We start from the raw sequence: 23,461 nt of genomic DNA, 5'->3' as shown, positions 1-23,461 counted from the left end.
GAATGAACAGAAAGACCATTGGACATGAACAAAAAGAAACTGTCAAGATACTGAAAGATCGATATGAATTTGATGCTAACACAAAACTAATGACAAAGTACACAGGAACTCAGATTTTAGAAACTGGAGTAACACAATTAGCTCAACCACAAATCAGCAGGCCTAATACCATCAACAGCAATCTTTGACAAAACACTGAATCTGACAAATAATGGAAGCACCCTGTTTCATCCTGCTTATCAGGTACCTTAAACAACTATTTTAAGGTGATGCTTTCAAAAATGTCTTAGAACTCACTGCTGTTTAAGTGAGTGGTACAAAATCCTGACAACCCTTTTGTGTTTTTTTTGAAACAAACAAACAAAATTAATCTTTTTTGGAGTGGGAAGAAAACAGTTTTGCAAGCAAGGCACTGGCAACTGGGCACTGCCATTTTCATAGCACTCTTCTGGAGCAAGATTATGCCCTAGTTCTTTCTTAACTCACCAAGCACGTCTGCCCTAACCAGCTGTTTCTCAGCTGCTGCCTCACTAAGTCATTGCATTTTCCCCTTACAGTTCTGTATGCTATACCCTTGCTTCAATCAGAGATGAATGTGTTTCAGTGGCTCCGCTGCATCATGCCTTCATTACACATTTGGCACAATGTCAAAGATAGCTAGAAAACAGTAAAAAAAATCCAGATATCAGACAACATGCAACACTTGGATTCCTCATTTACTTGTAGAAGATTATTAAAACTGATTGCTAAGATTTAACTCTGAGCAGCATTTCAAAGCCTTTAGTATTCTTCAGCTCTCATACAATTCATCTCATTAAAATTTCCCCTTTATTCTTCCCTGATCACACAGGCACTAAACAGCATGGTAGCTTTGCCAGGAAGTGTATTATTTGCTGACGCCCTTGCAGTACTGCTAAGGAAAATAATCAGCTAATGAAAGATTTCCTTTTCTAGGCTACAGAAAGTCTGTAGCCTGAACAGCCCATAAGGCAGAAACTGTCAATGACTAATATCAGTGACTAACATCACGTTCCCCTGCCTTCAAGGACTGCATTTTATTTCCTGCAAGTTCTAACTTCTAAAAAGCATGCTGACGAAAAACAAACTATGGATGAAGTGATGACCATTGCCAGAGATCTCAGCCAGCACAGGCCCTGGTGACAGTCAACCTCTCTTTGCACCCACCTCCCCTCCTGAAACATGTGTGCAGTAGCAACTCTGCAGTTCCAGCATCCCTCCTTCCTTCCAAACCCATTTTGCAGAAAAGAAGTTGGCACTACTCTCTCGGTCTTAAGTTAGAAACAGAAACACACACATAAATGACATTCCAGTGAAAAGAATACTTCCAAATGACATGAAAATTAAGACATTAGAAAACCCTCAGTAAGTAATGCTGACACACTTTCAAATTTGCAATCTTTCTCAAAAAAAAAAACAAAAAAACCATATTTTGATTGTAGTAGGCCAAGAAGAACAGCTGAGAAGTTAGAACTTCTACCAATAACAGTTTACAAAACTTCTTAGGAAGTAACCAGTCTGGTCCGTGGTTCTAACAGCTGCAGTGGTGCAAAGCACTCCCTCACCACCTGCTCACATCCCCAAAAGTAGAGAACAAACGTGAAAGCACTTCAGTGGTCTAAAAGCTCAGTCCCTGATCTTTTAAAATATAAATTACATGCCTTTGCCTCACTTGTTGTGAGCTGAGCAACAAAATGTTATGGAATGTTGGTGAGAAGGTTCAACCTTTACTGCCATACTACCAATATCTGCCTCTGACATTGTAGGCCAAAATAATAAAGTAGGAGACGTTACTTTCAGAGCAACTATTGTAACTTGGGAAGCCACTGCTACAAAAAAACATGTTTACCACTAGTGTTCTTAGCCTCTAGTAGGTTGAGAACAAGAGCAAAAGGCACTAGAATGCCAGACAAATGCATATTTAAAAGAAAACGACAATCAAATACTATAAAATGCAAGTAAATCAGTTGGAGCAGGAAAGCCACATTGACTAAGCAGTCCAGTGAACAAGAAAATGAATGACACACAGCATTTCCACAGGCCTTCCATAAAGGTTCTCTAAACCTAGGGAGATAAATGCATATATGTCATATTTTGCAGTAGGGGCACACAGGAATAAGTTAATAATTCAATCTCTCTCCCTTTTTGTCTCAAGATACTTCTTCTCATGCAGACTTCAAGTCTTATCTTCATCCTTCTGCCAACAGTAATTAAAATTGACCACAGGAAACCAGATATCAGAGTACAGCAGGTGAAATGGGACTCACACAATCACATGGCCATTGCATTAGTATCTGAACAAAGTACTACATGGCATGCAATTCATCCCAGAATCACATCTGTGGTTAAAACTGTAACACAGAATGCAGAGCAGAATGGGGTAACTACACTCAGAAACAATTTACTAGAAAACACATCACTACCTTCCGCATGAGAAGGAACTTAGAACATGCTTGGGTTCATTTAAGTTCTCTTCCTGAAAAGACCAAAACGTGTTTGCATTTGGTACTTTTAAGTTTTTCCTTTGACGTAAAGGTCCTTTACAAACACCAAATGGGAAATCTCTTGCAAGTCAATTAAAAGCAAAAAAAATATGTCCATTTTGTAAATCTTTTGATTGATGCTCTATGAGAAATTGATTTTTTTTTTCTAAAGTCAATTGAAAGCATTCAATAAACAGTGTCCTTTCAGTCAAATCTTAAGGCACAGAAAAAACTCAGGGTGAGCTAGGCAGAGGTCAAATGCAAGATGTTAGGACTCATCACAATAAAAACTCAAACTTCTGCTGCTTCAGAATGTGACCTGCGACCCCTGAGAAGCAAATGGTATCGAGTGCACGTCCCACTAAAAGCACCTCCTAAGCTTTCACGAGGTTTGGAAACTCCCAGCCCAGTTTCATCACTGATGCAAAACAGAACAGTTGTGAGTCACAGGATTGCAGCGCTGTAAACCCTGTCTACCAGTCAGAATTAAGTCTGCAGTGAACAAACTAAGTTCAATGCCAACCAGCCCTTTAGCATTGCCAATCCCCGTGAACAATGAAATCCAAAGTCCTGTTGGTTAAAAGTCTTTTAATTGCTTTACTGTAACGTGCTAGCAAAGAGAGCAGTCAGTGTGAGCAGGAAAGAAACTTACCATTCTGAGACTTTGGGTCCAACTGAAACAGAGAATTAAGCATTCTCAGATTGTGATTATTATTATTTCTTGTTTGATATATATCAGCCTTCAGGCAAGATAGAACTTGAAATTTCAACTGATTCCTTTCAGAGGATCTTATCATGTAAGTATTTGCACAAACAAAGGTTATCTTTTAGTGTCCTCCTGCAAACAGAATCACTGATAAGGCTTTGCTTTTTGCATTTGGACAAAGTGTGTAGTCATGGTGCTTTGTTAGCACTAAGTAATTGCTCTGCATTTAAAGCCTGTTTATCATCAGCTTGGGTCATTTTTCTCCAGTAGGTTAAATACCCTGACAGCTTGGCTAAAGCTTCAACCAATTAATCTGCTCAAGCCTGACACTATAACCAAAGTACAAATGTGATAAGCAAAGCGAACTCTTCTTTTTACACCACAATCAAAAGAAATCAAGTTAGCTGGCAGGTGGACACAATCAAGTCTCTTTTGTACCAAAAAGCCTGCTGAAAATGGAGATGGGGGCAGGGAGGGAAGGGGAAGCTGGCGCCATGATTTCATGTGCCAGCCAGGAGCGTCTTGTTTGGCCAGGTTGAGATATGCATGGCTGAGCTCTGATTCATGGGAGATGCAGATGCACCAGACTAGCATGCAGACACATTCAACAGTTCTCTCCACCTCTCTTGCAGGAAGCTGCTACACCCACAGCTGGCACAGCACCCCAGATACCAAGTCCATTTCCTCAGCCAGCACTGTTTGTAGTCTAGCCTTGTGACTTACACCACCAGATCACTTTTAAGCTACTGTACCACCTGACAAACATCACCACTAGTTTACTTTTAAGCTACTGCACCAGCAGGCAAGCCAGCACAGTCTGATTTCTGCCACTCCTGCTAGCCTGAACACATTTTTTACCTCCTGGACAAGAGGCAACAGAACCTCTTAAATCCTTGCATTGTGCACCTCTGACAGCTGTGACTGTGTATGCAGCAAGCAGGTAGGAGAAGCTCATGCTCATATCTCTTTCACCACACCTCAAATTATTCAGAATTACTTTAAGAAGTGGAGAGGGATGTAAGTAACTCACCAGTTAACTCAAATACATGGGACTGTTAATTTAAGTTACAGAACAGCAACAAAGATTAAGGAAAAAAAGTAGAATGTTTTCCTTGCATTGCTAATTCTTTTAATTTTATTCAGGCTTCTGCTATATTGCATTTCCTTAGCAATCCCAGCTCCTTGGAGTACACTGGGAGAAGAGAACCCCAACTTCCCAGCCAAACATAAGAGTTACTCAGGGAAGTAGGGCCCTGGGAAACCTGCTGATTCAGAAGTCAACAGCTAATAATGAATTAAGAAAATGAAAACAGTAATAAAATCAATAAAGTATCATTGATTTACTTCTTGAGGTATTTACACCAGATTGTTGTGTTTGTTGCTTTCCTTCCCTTCCGTGTCCCTCCCCCCCCACCCCCCCATTTCCAGGGTTTTGGTTAAAAAAGCATTTCTGAACCATTTCAATTTCACAAGGGATATCTTCTGCGAGCAACCGTTCCCTAAATAACTTCAACCCACCCTAAGTGCTAGATTGATTACCAAGCATGTCCAGGTAAAGCTATTTTTCATGTTGTTATGAAATTCCCCATGAGCATTCCTAAACAAGCTAATCTTTCATCAGCAATCCCAAATCAGGACATAAACTACCAGCAAATATGCAGCGTAGTAAGTCACTTTCCTCTGTAGTTATCTCACTAAGGTTAAGGTAAAATTGTGAAAGGCACGAATTACTACCAATCAAACTCAGGGATCAAAAACCATCAATACTAAAATGCAGAGAATAAGTTAGAAACATAAGTTTCATCTTGAATTCAAAATAGGTTGAAAATAATTTTGAAATCAAGTTAAGAAGAATCCTTGAAGTTCCCTACTGTAAGTTCTGATATGAAAACACTGGAATGAAAATGGCACAAGTAATATTTAATGTGGTGTCCACAAAAGGAACTTACTTTTAAATCACTGTATTATTTTTCGAAACTAATCTAGTCTCAAAAAGAGAATGAAAACAATCATTTTGAAAGAAATCAAGTACTACTGGCTTGTTTGACAAAGAGGTGCAGACGTGCCCCTAAACCAGAAAACACTAACATGAACCTGAAGATCCACTGGAAAATATATCTCAGGTCACAGCACACACCTCAGCTGGATGCTTACAATGGTTGAGGACTGGCTTGTGAGCTTTCAGTTTACCCTTGACCTAACCAGACTGCAGTACTGTAACCTTCTGCCCACGGTTGCTCTTGCATCAGTCTCCAGAAAGTTGAAGTGAAAGCTCAAAATCTACTTTAAGTTCATACTGAGCCCTCCAGAATTTTAGCCAAATGTATTTTTATGGTGTTTACTTGAAAGAAGCCCACAAACAAAGCTACCTCTTCAAAACAAAAAAAGCAAGAATTGAAACAATGAGGTGGTCTGTTTGTAAGAGCTCCACAAACAGGCATGCTTCATTCTAGCTAGTGTAATGATCACACACACACACACAGTATCTACATAAATCAGTGGCACGAGCATTCTTCTCTGCATTTGTTTTTTCATCCTTCCTTCCTTGTAGATGTCATTTGGTCTTAAGACTTGATCCTTTCAGGATATCCACATATCTTCTTTGAATGTCTTTCTCTCCCTCCCTCCTTCTAATCACCTGTGCAACATATTTCCTTTTTTCTCTCAACTCAGAGCCCTGTGCCAAGAAAACACATCCTTCTGCTGCTCTATTTCTCAAATTTTCTTTTTACAGTCAATTGCTTTCACAAGCTGTGCCTTTGTTCTCTTATTTTGGGATTTTCCACTTTCCAAATGGCTTATCCAATGCAGAGAAAAACACTCTCTTTTGACAGTCTGAATATGACTTAACGAACTTCTGTTGTTCTTGGTCTGAAAGACGACCTGACACAGCCCCAGCTTCACATATGTGAGGTATTTGGTTGTATAGTGATTGCATAAGATCAATCAGGAATTGTGTGATGTGTTTAGACAGGTTTTCCAATTGCCACACAAATATTTTGAAAATAATCTATCCTTGTGTCAGAAGTGATACGTCTAAGACCACACTGTAGGAAGTGACAGGACTCTATTGTTCAGCACAGCTGAATTTGGGCTTGTTCCGTTTTATGCTGACAAACCCACAGGCTCACCCAGAACCACGGGGCTGCAGCACTGGAGGTGTACCTTTAATTTCCTCCTGCAATTGCAAGCTCTAACTCGGCTTTCTTATAACACTATGCAATACATCCAGGTATCTGGGAAGTTTTTCCATGTAGTTTCTCACCACCGTACACAGAATGTCTGATTACAACAGAGAACACTAGAATGAACACTAAAGTACTGCAGAATCTATTGCGGACTATCTTACCTCATTCTACTGCCATCTGTCTATAACACCTGGGCTAGCAACACTGCAAGTTCAGGTGTGTAGTTCAGAGAGAAGAGAGCTCAGAGAGTGCTCCAAAGTAAACATAGGTTACACGACCCTACAGTAGACATGGAAGTACCAGAAGACCACCCTTCCCCCCAAAAAACAAACAAACACACCACTCTGGCAGGTCTCTGCCCAGAAGAGCCTTCAACAAGAACAAGAACAGAGGAAGACAGACTATGACATAGGAGCACAGTTGGCTTGTTTCACACCCTAAAACAAAAGGAAGAAAGTAAAGCCAAAATAACACAGCATTCAGTACAGCTTCACAGAATAATCTATTCTTTCAATGGACTTGGGGATTCTTGTTCTATTTCCTACCTATCCACTTCACTGATGTAATCTTGTTTGCTTGTGCCATTTATTCATCTACCCTGGGAGCAGCAGGCTGTGATGGGATTTGTATAGCTCCACTTGTACTAAATCTGTATTGGTTCTAGGTCTTGTCTTGTACACTTCAATCTGAACCAAAACAAGTGAGAACTTGTTGAGTAAAGACATTTGAGGTAAATTATGTCTGTTGCAATGTTGAAGTGATGGCCGCAACATACCACATGTAACAACATCCCTTGTAAAACAGGGTGCTCACCAACTGGCTTGTTTCATCAGCAGGCCAATCTCATGGGAACACTGTTATATGCACTAGTGGGGGGCCTTATTTCTCCTCTCAGCCAAGCCTGGTTTTCGTTACTTTTTTTTCTTTTCCTCTCCTCCCTTGTAATTATAAAAAATTTAGAATCTGGAGGAGCAATAAGTGAAAACAAATCATTATAAATGATGAAGACCAATGCTTTACTGTAAGCCTGCTAGCTACTTCAAGGATTCTACTGCTTCTTTTCCTATTTTCCTTCCTTTTTCTCTTCCAGTTTTTCTTAGTCAGTTGCTTCTTCAAAGCCCAGAACTAAGTACCCTAACAGATGCCAAGATTCACAAAGTTCCCAAAGTACCTATCTTTGCACACAAGGCATTATAAATAGCATTTCTACATTTAAACTAACTGGATCCTAAGTTAACCTGGTTTATAGCCATCTGGAATTCTTCAGAAAAAAATGACTTGTAAGCACTGTAAACAGTTTTGTCTTCCCAGAGGACATCAAGAGTTTCCAAATTCATTGCCATCTTCGTTTTGTGATCTGAGTTCAAGAGCAAGGTATAGATTTAAAGATGATGATAATGCAAATAGTATTAATAAAAGAAACCTCAGAGCGATATGCTTTTCCCTAAAAAGGCAGGCTCTATTAGTGTCTCAAAGGCAGCAAGGTGCCAATATAATTAATCAGTCTGTTTTTAGTTCTCCCTAGACAGCAATATTAACAGTTTGTTTCAGTCTGTTTATATGGGCCTGACAGGTCTCCAAGATGCTGTGTTCACTTGCTTGTGATTAATAGTCATTCACATACTAGGTGAAGACCAAGCAGAAAAATAATGTTTTCAGAGCCAGATAGATAACTGGATTTTCTCCTCCCTTCATTCATTTCTAACTCGGAAATGGTACTATTTTTAGGAATGCTGTCTCTTCATGTTGTTTCTAAACTCCTTTTTAAAAAAAAAAAACTGGCCCACATGATGAACCAAAGGTAAATTTAAGTGACATATTTACTTGTCAGTTGTGCTCTGTAAAGCCATTACATTGATAGTGAGGGTCTGCAGGCTGCGATACTACACATACCAAATAAAGACATAGGGACCAGTTCTTGGCAAGATACCCGCTTCTGGGAAAAGGACTTCTCTACCTTTCCCTTTCTGCAAACATCTTTCAGGAGACCTTAAGAATCAACTGAGCACCAAAACTCACTGCAATGGAGATTTCACAACCTGAGAAGAAGCTGAATTCAAAGGTACTTTTGGTGCTTTTGAAACATTCCTTCGGTGACTCTTACAGTACTTTTAACAAATCCAACCAACTTGGAGATGCTTTCTTTGTACAAAACCAGGGCCTTAATGTTCTCACCCTTCCTCAGCTGAGATTCTCTCCACCATAGAGTTTGAATATGAGACAGTGTGAAAGAACCCATAAATAAGAAAACAAAGCGCATGCTTCATCCTCCCCTCCTACTTTCCTGGGCGTTTCATTCTGATGAACAAACCGCCAGTAATGACCAGCCAATACAACCACTCAGCTACAGCCACAAAGCAGGATGTGACCTATTTGCCTATGCTGCTGCTGCTTCTCTCTCTCTCTCTCTCTCTCTTTTTTTTTGTGCCTAATCAGAGTTGGTATTAAATGCTTACCATAATACTTCTGTGACCTTTTTTTTCCCGTTTCCCCCCATGCCTGTCACCCCAAGAAAAGATCACGCACAGATTTTGTCTGTTCTGTCTTCTCTTTCTTCAGCACTTGCCACCTCTCCTTTCTGAAGGCAAGTTTTTGCTCCCCTCCCACCCCCCGACTCTATTTCTTTATTAACTCTTCATTTCCTGAGATCTCTTCCTTATCTCCTCCTTCCCTCAGCTCTGGATCTTCAAATCCCCTTCTCCTGGCTTTCCATCATCCCTTTGTCTCTAGGTCATAGACTTCTCTATTTAGACCTCCTTTGATCTTTCTTCTTTAGCTCTCTTACTTAAGTACCTTCAGCCTCTTCTGCCTCCTCCTGTCCACTTTAATTAGGGCATTCTTTTCTTCAGCATTAATAAGAGGACACAATTTCTTTACTGCCACTTTTCCTTAACAGCAGTCTTCATGAATCTTCTTCTCCTTTTAGTTTTATTGCAATTGAAGAGGATGGCATAGGAAAATAATTGTAGCTGAAGAGTAAGACAGCTCTGCAAGATAATACTATAGTCTGAAATAACAGATAAAAAAGCATCCTAATTCTTAAAATGCTGTGAGAGCAGCCCTATAAAATAATGGGGATTGTGCAGTAACACATACACAAACACATACAGACAGTCCAGCAGGTCTGATGCAAGAACTTAGTAGGGCTCTCTCCATAAACCTTCTGTTATATTGTTTTTCATGTGGTTACTCAAAGAAACAACATGGTTGTCCACTGAATGGCAGACTTCACCTCACACTTGCCTGGGATAAAGACTAGTTTGGTCCCCTCTTCCTCTCAGAGAGTTCAGATCCCCACCATCCCTAAAAATTATGCTCAAAACACAGTCACTGATGGCATTTGCTTTCTTGTCCTTTGGAAGTTGATAATTTCAAAGCTGTGGATTTCTTATTTGTGGACTTGTCTCACACTCACAAATGCTTAGTGATGTCAGCTACATATACCTGTAACCACTAGTATCACAACACAGCATAGCCTCGGCTATCTCCCAGTCTCTTTAGGAAATCTAGGACAAAAGAAACCTTTTTTTTTTTTTTTCTTTTGTTTTTCTTTTAAGGTCACCACTGTGTTTTGCAGGCTTTAAGAAGATTGTACATTTTTAGATTATTTTCTTCAAGGAAAGTTCAGAACAATTAAGCTGAGAAACATTTTCTGCTTTGCTGTGACTATCTACTTTCCAATAAACAAAATGCTCCACAGGGCCAAGAAATGCATAGAAAAGATGGTGACTGAACAAGAGCATGACTGCTTTGGCATCACATAACTCACGAGTTGAGTCACTCACAGGGGACTGCATCTCCCACTGCATTTTTGTGAAATCATATATATTATAGAGGAGGGCAGAAGGACTCAACCACCGATTAAACCTGGCTATACTGTGAGCTGATTCAAACTCCTGACAGCAGCTACCATACTTAGATAACTTGAAAGACAGATGCTGTGGCAGGGAGCATGACCTGTCATACCTGACTTAAAGATATTCATGCAAAGTCAAGAAGCCTGAGGAGTAGTAAAAGATGCTCACTACACTGTGTGGCCTGTGGGCTAATAGCAGTCGAGAACAACTTCAGATACTTAGACCCTATAAAACCTGTTGGAACCATCTTCTTTGGCAGTAGAATATCCCAGCTGCCCAGTGAAGTCATCCAAGCACAACACCTTTCTAAATGGGTAACATCTTCAGAACTAGATCACAAGGGGTAAAATAAAAAAAACCAACACAACAAAGAAACTATACTTCCGTGCTACATGTTGTCTCTGGATCTTACCTTCTACGTAGATCTTCAGCCACTGCTGCTCTGCAGCTGAACAAATAAGCTCGCAGAGATTTTAACTGCTGTCTCAGGCGGACAACAGTTGCCAGAGATTCAACGTGCTTGTACAACATGGGATTTTCCTGCTGAATATCAATCAGTGGCTCCTCATACACATATTCCAGAAACTCTTTGGCTTGCTTTGATACCTGAAAAACATGCGACCAGTTAAGATAAGCTTTCCTCGTTACTCTTTTTAAGCAGATCTTCCCTTCTGCATTTTGTCAGCCATTTTCTGCATCTGAAATATTAGTAGTTAGCAACTACAGATGAAAACAGAGCTGAGAGAGAGCCAACTGTCTCTGCTTACAGCCAATTCAAACTTCATCAAGCCCATCAAAGCTGAATGCCTAAGATAATTGCTTACTTGTCCAAAGTACAGCAGTATTTGCAGCCACACATTTTCATTGCAGGATAACACAGCTCACTACACGTATTTTTAGGCTTTGAAACTGTGATCATCAAGTTTCTTCCTTGTTAATATTTTTATGCTTGTTTTCTGCTGGAAAGAAGCAAGTGACTAAGTGCCAAAGCACAGCACTGGAAAAGGAAACACATACTCCGCAAATCCAGTCATACTGTGCTGTCCCAGGATACAGAACTCCAAAATAAAGTTCTACTGCCTTTGCTACATGCTCAGCCAGTGTAGCTAAAATAATGTAAAAACTCTGAAGCACATCTATTAAGTTTGTAAAATTATGGATAAATACATATAAATTTTATCAGAATTACTCATTTGCAATGTTTCATTTGCAAGAAATTTTTTGAATATCATTTTCTTGAGAGTGCTTTGTTCTATCTCCACCTCTAAAGAGATGCTGTGATCCTGACAAATTAACAGGAGTTCTATTCCCACTGGAAAAGATATTTCTGTCTCTGAGGTGAGACAGACAAAAAACACTCATGTCTCATTTCTACATTTTATCACAGCTGGAAAAGAGAAGATGGGGTTTTCTGAAATAAGCTGCAAATCACTTAAAACTGTGCTATAGATATACTGTGTGTTCCACAAATCAATTAGTCCTTGTGGATCTTTAAATCAGTGCTTGTACTGTTGAGTTGAGGGAGGACTAACTATGCTACATTCTGTGAAATTAACAAAAGGAGAAAGTGCACACCACAGACTCTTGAGATTTAGGTAAGGCAGGAAGCTAGTAAAAGCAATATACCTAGGTCACTTCAAAAGTAGTGCCTCCTATTTATTTCCATGGAAACTACAATAGAAACAAAGACCACAATAACACCACTTGGCAGAGTGAATTCTCAGCTACAAAACACGTTGTTTTGTTGGTTTTTGTTTTTTGTTTTTAAAATCACAGCCATCACCATTTCACCAGCAATGAACAGGAGCCTGTATGCCACCCTTGTAAAAATCTGCACTAGCACAGGTGACCCACAACTTCATAGCTGTATGGCATCATTGCTACAGAAATGTTGCCCATCTTTCATCAAATGGAGGTCAGAAGGTAAAAAAATTCAGACTATATGGTGGGCAAGGTAGGACAGCCCAGCCAACAGCAGCTATGTGCTCCACCATCCACCACCCTTCAGCCTCATATTGGTTCAATAAGTCCTGAAAACCTTTCATAAGGTCTCACTTCTGTTCCTGCATGAGCATTTGTGGGACCCACCTGGTTCAAACTTTGCAATATTCAAATATTCCTGCTATCATTTCCAACACACTGAAGCCAATATTCAGCTCAGTACACAGCTCCCTGGTTGTAATTTACTGATTCACAGTAATGAGTTAATTGAGACGCTTCCTTTCATGGTGGGACACCATGGGCACAACGTGACTCATCTTTCTGGTCACTGTTGCTACTGCTGGAATGGACACCCAACCACCTCACTGTGTTTATATTTACTCTTTGGTCTCCATAAATGTTCTGCAAGCATCAATGAATATCAATGGATGCCATTTTTTCCACATGAAGGAATTCAGTGACACACCTTTGCTTCATACACACTTCCATGTCAGACACTATTCTGTCAGACCGACCCTCTGTTTACAACTGTCACATGGCAACAACATGTAATGGGATATTGGTGGGAAGGTTCAGTCTCTACTGCCATACCACCAACATCTGCCTCTGACATTGTGGGCTGACATAATAAAATAGGAGGCATTGTTTTCAGTGCAGCCCTTGTGTATTTGTATATCTTTATAAAAAGCATCACTCTAAGGAGAACTACCTTAAAATATAACCTTTTCATAATATGCATTTCATAAATGCATAATTAAGTATAATAATGTCAAGCACAACATTACTGCCAAAAAATACAAAAATAATGAGGCAGGTAATTTTAAATAAGGCAGATTATAGCCACTCAGATTCCCCAGGTCCTGAAGCTATATCAAACAGTTCACTTATTTCCATTAAGCACTCATTTCTTCTTCATTTTTTTTTTCCAAAACAATGCGCACACAAGGAATTGTTCTACCTGAATGGAAGCACAAGTAACACGCTGTATAAGAAGCAAAACAGACAACTTGAATTTTACAAGACTCTATAATTACACCAAGTTTTCAAACATTAGCATCAGTAATGTTTTTAGATGCACTAACTGTGGTGTGCAAAAGAGTCCAAAGTTAAACAACTACTTTCAGACTGCTTTTATAATCATCAAACTATTTGGCTGTAGTATCTCAGCTATCCCCTGACAATCACAGTATCTAGCAAAACATTATTCCTCATCCACTGATGGGAAAATTAAGCCATGGATTCAGTGATATACGAGGAGGCACATGAACACTTGGTAAAGCAAGTAGCACCTTCCACACAGAGGACAAAGGACTCAACTCAGTATTGTCTCTCTAACCTTTGAGATTTCCTCATTCACCTTTCCCCAGGAACCAGGGAGAGATGACCGTCCCAATGTTACACCCATGCCTGTGTACACCTTCACCTCTGAACAGGGGAGCTTTCCTGAGACCACAACTTTAAGAAAAGATTAAGAAAAACAACACCAGATCCACAACCACTTCTTATTGTACAAACCACAATCCCAGAGGACCAAATATTACTACTGTTCAGTTCTTGTGCTGCACAGCCTGAACACAGCCTCTGAGGTGAGAAAAGTGAACGTTTCTCCTTGCCGACACAATGTACCTGCAGAGCACTGATTACAGGAAAAAAGCAGCTTTGCCCAGCATCATCGGCTGACAGGGACATGTTGCTTTCACTCTGTGTGCCTGACACAGGCACACAGTTAAAACATTACCAAGTATAGCAAAGTTATAGGACACTGAAATGCAACCTTATAATAGGAATGGTCAGGCAGACATAGTAATTCACATTGCTATTGGCCAATATAATATGTAGTTTTTCAAATTCTTCATTCAGTTTCCTTCCATTTAATTAAATGCTAGACACATTTCAGTCCATGTGCAATACTATGTTTCTGAAGACTAAAGCCTGTTTCAGCTCTGACCATAAAACATGGTGTGTAAGTAATCTACTCACCTCCTCTGTGTGGTGTGCAATTAGTCCATTGGGGAATACAGCACCCATGGCAGCAACTCTGCTTTCAAACATCACTGCACTACCTGTGAGGGCCATGGCTCTGCCCTTAGGAGAAGCTCTGTTGCTAAGATGCACTTCGGAATGTTGCCGCATGGCTTTATATGGGCACAATGGCCAGTTATTAGAAGTGAAATGCTGACTAATTAAGTGTTCCTATTTAAAATTGACCCCATAGGAAATTATTACTACCAAGATCACCTCAAGGAAGTGGGGTAAGATCTCTGCCTTTGCCAAATCAGCACATTTAATCAATATACTGGTAAGGAATCATGCCATTTCATTACCAATTTTAAGTGCAGCAGCCAACACTAAATTGCCTTTCAGACCATACAGAAAAAAGAAACATCAAACCTTGCCCCTGACTGGCAGAAGGAGATGTGGATGTGAAAGTGCAGGCAATACGTGGCCTACCTCAGAGAAGCAGTTTAGTCAACATGGGCTTAGAGCAAGGACAAAAATAAAAGCATGTTTATGCAGAACTGAACAGAGATCTGAGGAGATCCAGTTGGAGATCTCAGCTCAGTTATGACACTGCTACCCCTTGACCTTCCCTCTCTATTGCAATTCCCCCCAATACTTGGAGATGCTGTCATGTTTTCCAAACTAAGCAATGGTTTTCCTTTCATCTCTGAGTGTTTTGGCACAGAAACTGACAAAGTACAGACTGGCACAGAATTTGGTTGTGGTCTCAAGCCACCTTACACATGTATAGAAAAAATACAAAACAATTCCTCACTGTAAGAGTTGCAGTAAGTTAGATTTTCCAATGAAAACTTAAGCTTGGAAGTCCAATTTTCACTTCTCCCCTCAGCTGCTTACACCTAAGCAATTGGAAACATAGCACAGAGTAAAGTATTCACCCCCCAAACATAGAAACCAAACCAGTTTCTTTTCTTGGCAGTATCACTGACACCTTGATATGAAATTTCCTTACTGTACCATCTACCTGTTCCATACGAGGGCTCCCTGTAATGCCCTAGGCCTAGCAAGTTTAGTCCTTGGCAAAGGCATAAAAAAAATTAACTTTTAACTATTTATTCCTTGCTTCTAGGAAAGGGAGGGTTTGGGTTTTTTGTTTCCACATATCAGAGCTCTGAGAAATCTTGCAATTCGTGGTTCAAGACTATCATTTTCCTGATGGCAGGCTCTGGCTACCTTTTAATAATCTTCACTTCTGTCAAATTTTCTTCCTCAAGAGAGCTGCTTTTCCTCTAATAGGGCATTTACTGGTTATTTTTTTCCTTTTCAAATAGCCCATAATAATAATATTCGCAGACACAAAACATCAAACAGCCTCTCCTAACAGTGGCTGCTAGGTTTGAAGTTCTAGTATAATCTGGTTTCCTTATGAGTTCATTGTTGTTTCAGCACATGCCCTGCTACTGCAAAACAACACTGCTAATATGTTTGTTGGCATAACACTTGGGGGCATGTAATCAGTTCCCACTATACAGTAACCAACCACTAAGGCAGCAGCAATAGCAGATCACTGAAGTTTTAGAAAAGCAGCTTGTATGGCAAGCAAACAGGAAGAAATTTTTCTCTTTATGTTATTTTTAAGTGCCCAGTCCAAACAAGTGCTATGTCTTGGCATTCTGGAAATGTTTGTGCCACGAGATGGGATATACTGGGCTTCTGCAAGCACCACATTCAGGTTATGCCTATTTCCAGCAGGCATTTTGACAGTTTTAGTATCCATTGCTAAGCATTACCAACCTGTAGGCTCAGTCACTCTGTCTCTTGAACAACTAGGTGAGCAGCAATGGAAAAAACACCATCAAGAAGAGAAGTACAGATGCTCTTTTGGAGAAACACCACAGGCCTAGCTAAGAAAAGTGCAATTAAATTATCTGTCATCTTGAGAGTACATGGGCTTGACAGGTTAGGGCTATTCTGGCAAGCGAGTCAAAACAGATGATATCAGCAGAAAATGCCTATAACCCTCAACATGCAGTAAAACGTCTGTGTTTAGATAGAAACAGCAATTCAGTTCACCCACTAGTAAATCAACTTACAGGGAGATTACCTTGTACTTGGAAGTATCCCAGTTATGAACCAGTCGTGCAGGGATGAGGAAGCTGTCATCCACATGGCAGGTACAGCAGTAATACCATCCACTGTAACTACACACCTTGGCTTTGCCATTGGACAAGCCTATGGAGCGCTGACAGCCTGAAGGAGAGAGGAGAAGACTGGGTTTGTACAGTATGCCATAGGTGCAAATTCAGGATACAATAAGGAAAGTAATTATTTCTTCTCCTGAGGTCATTTAAACAAAAAATAAACAAAGCCAATCAACCTCCACATAACAGCAGACAAACAAACAAAATCTCCACAATCACTACGTTTTTTTCCTTCGAAGCAGAGAAAAAAGTATATCCTTTGTCTGTTGAAAAAAACTTCCACTAACTTGAACGTGTAGGACAGAGTTCAGAGAGCAGTCAAAGAGTACTTACCAGTTCTCAAGAAACTAAGGCAGAAGAGCAGCTCTGAGATGCTAGGCATTTAAGTCATTGCCATCAAAAAAAAAGCAAAGAATCACTGCCCAGTATTTCTCAGTGTCACATCTCCACAGTTCTTGAACACCTTCAGAGATAGTCTCTCCACCACCTCTCTGGTAAGCTTAGTATCAGTATTCTGCAGTACACAAAAAACTTTCCTTTTGTTTTTAAATTGCCTTTACACACAAAGGAGAAGGTTTTAAACAACTGATGAGACACAAAATAACCATCCACTAACTCTGGAAAATGCTCACAGAAGGTGCTCACACTGTTGCTAAAGAGCCCGATGTTTTAAAAGCACAGGAGAGGTAAATCCCATTCCTCTGTAAAAGAAACAAAAATACCACCCACCTTCTGCTCATGGAGCAAGATGAAGGACTATACAAAAGACAGCATTTCTTCCCCCTTCCCAAGTTAAAAAGAAGCAAGTCCTCAGAGTGTTTGTGTCAGCAGTATCTCAGCAGAGTCTCTCTCTTAAGTGCCAGCATGGTAAAAAGAAGTGGTGAAATGTCTAAATGTTCTTCCTTGAAAGTTGCCTCTAGATACTTCTTTTATCATCAAAAGGCACTGAAGCATGGGTCTTGATACCTCAACTGATTCCAGCTGTAGCATTCATTACATACAGCAATCCCACCACACTGAGTGAAACAACCTGCTAAATAACACACTGGATTTTTCTAACTCAGTGTGTTTGGACCAGGTGATGCAGAACAAGCAGTACAACTATGACTGAATGAGACTGATGTCTCCTAGCTCAGTGCCATTAAAACTTCTATAAATGTTCCTCACTAGCCAACACTTACTTTCTAGAGAATGAGGATGGGACAGGACATGCTAATTTCATTCCCTGCCACTCCATAAGCTGTTGTCTTAGCAATCTTGCTCCCATAGTTAGGCTGAAGGCAACAATATGCTGAACTCCAATTTCTTAGATTTTAATTGTCACCATCCCGAGCTAAAATATCTGTGGATGAGAAGGTACTATTTAGACGTTCTTTCCCAACACTTCCTAGAGCCAGAAACTTGTTCCAGTCTATGAAGAGAGTTCCCTTGGGAGATGAATGAAAGCAGAGAAGTACATTCTCCTCCTGCTCACAGAGGGATACATCCAGCCCAGAAGAACGAAAGGACTCTGCAGTGAAAAGGCTCTTGGTAAGCAAACCCTGATGCTTCTGAGTTTCTACCAAAACAGCCAATTCTCCTTTTTTCAAGTACTTCTCTGCACCCATGCTTGTTTCCTTGTTTCTCAGAAACGTATTTTTACACAGAGTATTTCCCTGTCTTCCTCATACCCTCAAGTCAACCATATTCTGCAAAAGCTACACAACAAATGTGAGGGTTGGATATTTTTTTTTATGAGAATGCAGCACTGGCACCTGCCTTACATTTCCCCTTAGCTTACAAGCTCTGCTGCTGGAAAATCACCATCCTTACCATTCCTATCTGTTGTGATTCATAATGATGGCTATTTCTACAATCCTTTCAAATCAAGTTATCAAAGCACTGATTTTCTTTGATGTTATGCAGTTCAAAGTAATGTAGAGTGTGACAAACATATTTCTATAGCATAGACCATTTACGCTACTTTGTTTTTTTTAAGATGAGGGGGAAAAAAGAACAAGAGGAAGAGGGAAAAAAATAAAAAAGGACAAAAGAATAGCAGAGGGCTTAATGCCTTTGCAAATTCTGCACCTAGCCATTCAGGTGCATAAAGTTGTCATCATGTTTACTAAAAGCAAAGCTAGTAAAGATTCCTGGGCTTAAACTCTTCAGTATCCATCCCCATAAGATGGTGGGATGTAGCCAACCATCTCACAGATTGGTAACACAAGTCAGCAAACAGGTTTACCTGAGGAGAAGGGACCGTTTACATTTGCAGAAAAGAAAATACTTACCTAAAAAAAGTGAAAACAGTTTCCATGCATTGGGGAACAAAGCAGCACTACTTTCACCAATTCCCTCTCATATTATTCCTAATACTTATACAGAATGGTATTTGTGAAACTTCTGTACAAAAGTCTTACAAATCCTGAGCAAAGAATAAGAAGAATACTCCAACATTTATTATTATCCCCAAATTCATCCCTACCTGAAGGATGTTACAGAGCAAGCTCCAAATAGGAGAAGGATGGCTGTCATATGCTGTTAGCAAAGTGAGGTAAGGAATGATCCTAAACCTTTCATCACCGAAAATAAGACAAAACTACACTAGAATCAAGCAGAGAAAAGAGGGGTTAGAAAAAATAGCAGCAAGAAAGTGCTGCTGGGCATGGATGAATCTCTCTCACTGTGAGCAGAGTAGAAGTATCAACATGAAGAAGCTTATCTCCAAATGCTAAGACTTTAGGAGGAAAGAATTACAAGAAGAAAAGGTTAAAAAAAAAGAAGTTATCACTGATCTCTGTCCTTGACATAAGGTGATGGTGAGAGGTATAGCATGGAAGACAAAGACACTGCAATACACCTCCCATTCTGCAAAGTGTAGAAAACACCACTTCTATTATGTTTAGGGTGCCATAAATCTCTTATAGTAATGGCCTATACACACAGCTATTCTTTATCCAGATACCTTGTTCTTCAGCCCTTTAGCAAGGAAATACTGGAGCAAGCTACAGCAGGAAACAAGGAAAGAGGAAGACCAAACTCAAAATAAGCACATAACTGTTTTCATTATTCAATAAAGTTATTTACTTAGTATCAGGAAAAAGCAACTCCCTTGTGATTGTGTACCGTAATTAAATCTGTGACAGATTAGCTTAGAAGCTAATTCATTTAGAAACAACATACAATATGAAGAAGAAAAATGACCCACAAACTTCAAAAGGCTTTTAGCTTGATATAGCCATTAAACAGTCTAAGCAGAAAGTGCACAGCAACAGATTTTCAGTGTTAGATCAGACACAAAACACTGTTCCAGTTTCTCAGCAAAAACAGGGAATGTGAGAATTACACTTCAGCTGCTGACATTACGTTTCTGTGCATCTTCACCAGTTCATTCTGCTGTGGAAAAACTCAAACTCACAAAGAAGACAGACTAACAATCCAGCTCTTCATTCTTGAGCTATAATCTACATCAGTTTCTCCAGAAATTAAGAAGGGTTTTTAAGTCCCCAGTTCCCAACTCTTGTTTAGTTTTTAACAGACTCCAAAGGACAGCCCAACCCCCTCCTGAACGTACGGAAACCCCAACCACTGGCTGGAGCCTTGAATTAAGGCTTAAATTAACAGCTTTCCCATGCTGACTAGTGCCAACAAAGATGAAACACACAGCCCAAGATAACTTGGCCACCCACCCCAGGCAGGCTTGCTGGTTGCAGTGCCCTGCCTATGCTGGGCAGAAGGGTCACAAAGCACCCATCCCTTCCTGCTGCGGACAGCTCATGTACACACAGCAGCTGCCCAAGGCAGACAAGATGAGTCATTCTCTAAGCACCCAGGCTTTCTTTCAGTCAGCAAAGCTTGGCTTAATGTAGTCATCCAACATTTAGACTGTCAGAGCTAGGTGTAGTAAACAACATCTTTTATGTCAGTCATACTGAACACATTGATCTATCACCCTCTCCAAGAAGATCGACAATGAAAAAATAACCATGAGTGGACAAAAGCCAGGTGACAGCACATATAGACTTCATCAATACATTAGGAGCAAAAAATAAATAAAAAATACTAGCTATGCATCAAGTGGCTGCAATAAACTTTACTTTTGGAAACTGGCTTTTTATTTGTTTGGATTTCTCCAATGTTATCAGAACACAGGTTCTTTAACCCTTAGTGTCAAGTGCTGAGAAGGGCCAAGGCACCATCATTTTCCAAAGAAGTTGCTCCAAGGGAATTAAAAACAGCAACAAAAACATGCTTCACGAGCAATTATGGTTTGTGAATCCTTTAACAGACGGCCAGTCTGCATTCTCCCCAGTGCTTTGAAAAATTCCTTTATTCTCATTTGCAAGACCAAAGCACTGATGAAGAACTCACTTGCTGTTCTTTCCCCGTGCCCTAACCTTACAGTGTTATTCTCTCCAATATGTGGCGCTTTGCTGAGATTCTGAAGTACTCCAAGACAAAAATGCATAGGATTTCCCAGGGAACGACTTAGTGACAGACACTGGTAGTTCACCGGCTCTTTAGACAGGGGTGGGGACTGAATGCTCGCTCTGGGCCAGCTCTTGGTAGTCCACAAGCCAGGAGTAAACTGAGTATTTAAGGTAATTAGTATTCCCAGTCCTACAAAGGATGACACTCATAGTTGGTTTTATGCACTGGCATGGCAGCTGAGAATACAGCCAAGAGCAGGTGAGATGTCTAAGATCAGAGCAGATGCTGGTGCCAGTGTCCAAAACTGTGGCCAGGTCATTTCACACACAGCCTCTACTTAATGCTGTTTTAATTCCTGCTCTGCAATTAGTTTGAACATCACTTTATTCTGCACTCTTCACTCATTTATCTACACTGAAGGCTCCCCAGTTTGCTGAGCTCCATTTACTTGATGAAGTGGCTATGAACACATGTTGAAGTAATCTGCCATTTCCATTCAAATACATAGCTGGTTTTGTATCTCCTAACATGAGGAGAAACTGTGCTCTTTTTTTTTTTTTTTAATTTTTCTTATACATTCTTCACCAATGTTAGCTGAATTTCTTCTTGGTTGCACATCACTACCACAGTGCTACCTTGGGCATATGTACTGCTCAGATTTACACAGCACAGGGATGTATAAGCCCATCAGTGTTGCAGAAGGACAGGTAAAGAACCTGAAACCCTCCCAGCAGCTAGCATATGGTTCATCCTCTAACCTCTCCTACATTTCTTCTGTTCTCATATAAACATAGCAGTTCTGCCAATAATACACTGCACTGACATGTGAGCTGACCTGCTTGATTTAAAAGATGCTAACCCAGCCAATGAAATAGGTTCTTGTGATGTGATCCCTACACTCCAGAGAAGTATCTGGGGACTTAAGAGTTTTCAAGGCTGAAAACCATTCTTCCAGGTGTAGCTTTCTCTATCCTGACATAGATGAGACATGGACATCTAGACTTTCTGGTCTTGTTAATTCTTTTGTTCAGACTTTGTTAATTAATTCATCAAGACATACACCTGGAATGGCTTCACTAGACAAATGGACAAAAAAATAGTCAAAAGTTCCTTGTGGCCAGCAGAATTAATTCTCAGGATTCAAAAGCCTGGAGGAAATAAGGCATTGCTAAGGAGAAGAATAGAGCCTATGCTAAGAGTAGACATGCTCACTCAGCAAAACTGAGCTCATTCTCCCAGCACCACCTTGGATAACAAAACCACATTTTAAAGTGGAAGGAAAAAAAACAAAAAACAAAACAAACTCAAAAAAAACTGCAATAACAACTCGCTAAAAACCTGAAGAGTTGCTTGTGGAAAGATTAGAATAGGGTGACCTATCCCAGCACAGGGCACAAAGGTACACTTTAAACTCTCCAGCAGAAATACATAGATTTATCAGCCAAGACCTGTGTACCAGCTGTTCTGCCTCCAAGGCTGATGCGAAGTAGTAAAATCTCAGCAGAAGACTGCGAAGAGAATGCAGGGGTACAGGACAGGCACTGAACTGGCCAGGCACTCAACAGAGCTGCCTTTATAGGCAGCAGCAGGCCAATCTCAAACAAAATCCAGTAAAGGAGGAAACCTTGCTCTGCAAAGGCACCAAACAAATAACAGCTAGGTAAATTACCTTACTGTGATGAGATTACACAGAGCTAATGCTTTCATTGCCATTTCCCCACAGTCAAGCTCTCTTAAAACTGAAAAGCTCATTTACTTTACTTCTGAAAATGCAATGTCTTATGTGAACATAAAACTGATCACTGATAAGAGATTTAATCAATTCAAGCAAACAAAATAGACACCGTGCAACGTCTTCTAATGCCAGCCAAATGAGCTGCCACATGATCAAAGACCCTGTGGACCAGTAACCTCATGTTTTGAAACATTCAGGTGCACAGCAGATGAAGCACTGCCTGCTCAACTAATTCAAGTTACCCTGGCATAGAAACCTTTTCTCCACACCTTCTAATAAGTTAGTAGCTTCATTTAGGCGCAACGTACTTTTCAAATATTACTTTAACCACTGACAAGGTCTTTTTGCTCAACTGGCTCTGGCTAAGATTTCTGACATACCATTATTATCAGTGGAAATTTTACTTCTTAATCAATAGAAACATGGCCTGGAAGTGACATACAGGACCCAAAGGCTGTTCTAAAGGTAATGAAGTAACAAAACCTTTACAATGCAAAAACACATTCTTACTGGGCATTCCAAAGTCTTAAATACAGGTAAGAGGAAGATCTGCTGACATCTTGGAACAAAGAGATCAAATGAAATGAAAACAAGCATAAAGTACAGTAGTTAGAAAGCACAATCCTCTAAGTCCTGGACAGGTGAGAACAATTATTTTTGGGAAATAAAACACTGACAAGAAGTCTGACAGCTTTCCAGAGGATCTTGTATTTTATTTTTGTGCTATGTTTGCTAAGATCTGTCCCTTGCTATTTGTATTTCTGTTACTCACTGCTATCAAATAGGTGCTGAGTGCGATAACAGTTCACTAAGTATTAGCTAAATTCAAAGGAGCATCCTTGCCTTTCAACGACCTGGCTTTTTAGAAAGTTGAACTACGTCAGCATAGCATCCAGCTAATCTATTTTATTTTTAATCATACTTACTGCCTTGCAATCTAGTAGGAACACACTATTT

General features: G+C 40.1%; 1 protein-coding gene across 14 annotated transcripts in view; it reads right to left on the bottom strand.

Annotated features, from left to right (window-relative positions):
• PLEKHM3 (pleckstrin homology domain containing M3) overlaps positions 1–23,461 on the bottom strand; it is a 111,944-nt gene that overhangs the window by 49,842 nt on the left and 38,641 nt on the right. For 13 of the 14 annotated variants that reach the window (XR_004307848.1, XM_032445647.1, XM_032445637.1 and 10 more), the window contains 2 exons: positions 16,260–16,405; positions 10,665–10,858 (listed from right to left, as the gene is read on the bottom strand). Coding sequence is in view for 12 of the 14 variants with exons in the window: in XM_032445647.1 (XP_032301538.1) it covers positions 10,665–10,858; positions 16,260–16,405 (340 nt within the window). In the remaining 2 variants the exon portion in view is untranslated. Of the gene's footprint in view, positions 1–6,940; positions 7,082–10,664; positions 10,859–16,259; positions 16,406–23,461 lie in introns of all 14 variants that reach the window. The other variant, XR_004307849.1, reaches the window with a different exon arrangement.

Source organism: Coturnix japonica, chromosome 7, assembly GCF_001577835.2.
Source record: "Coturnix japonica isolate 7356 chromosome 7, Coturnix japonica 2.1, whole genome shotgun sequence".
NCBI lineage: Eukaryota > Metazoa > Chordata > Aves > Galliformes > Phasianidae > Coturnix > Coturnix japonica.
This window is presented reverse-complemented; position numbering and strand designations above follow the sequence as displayed.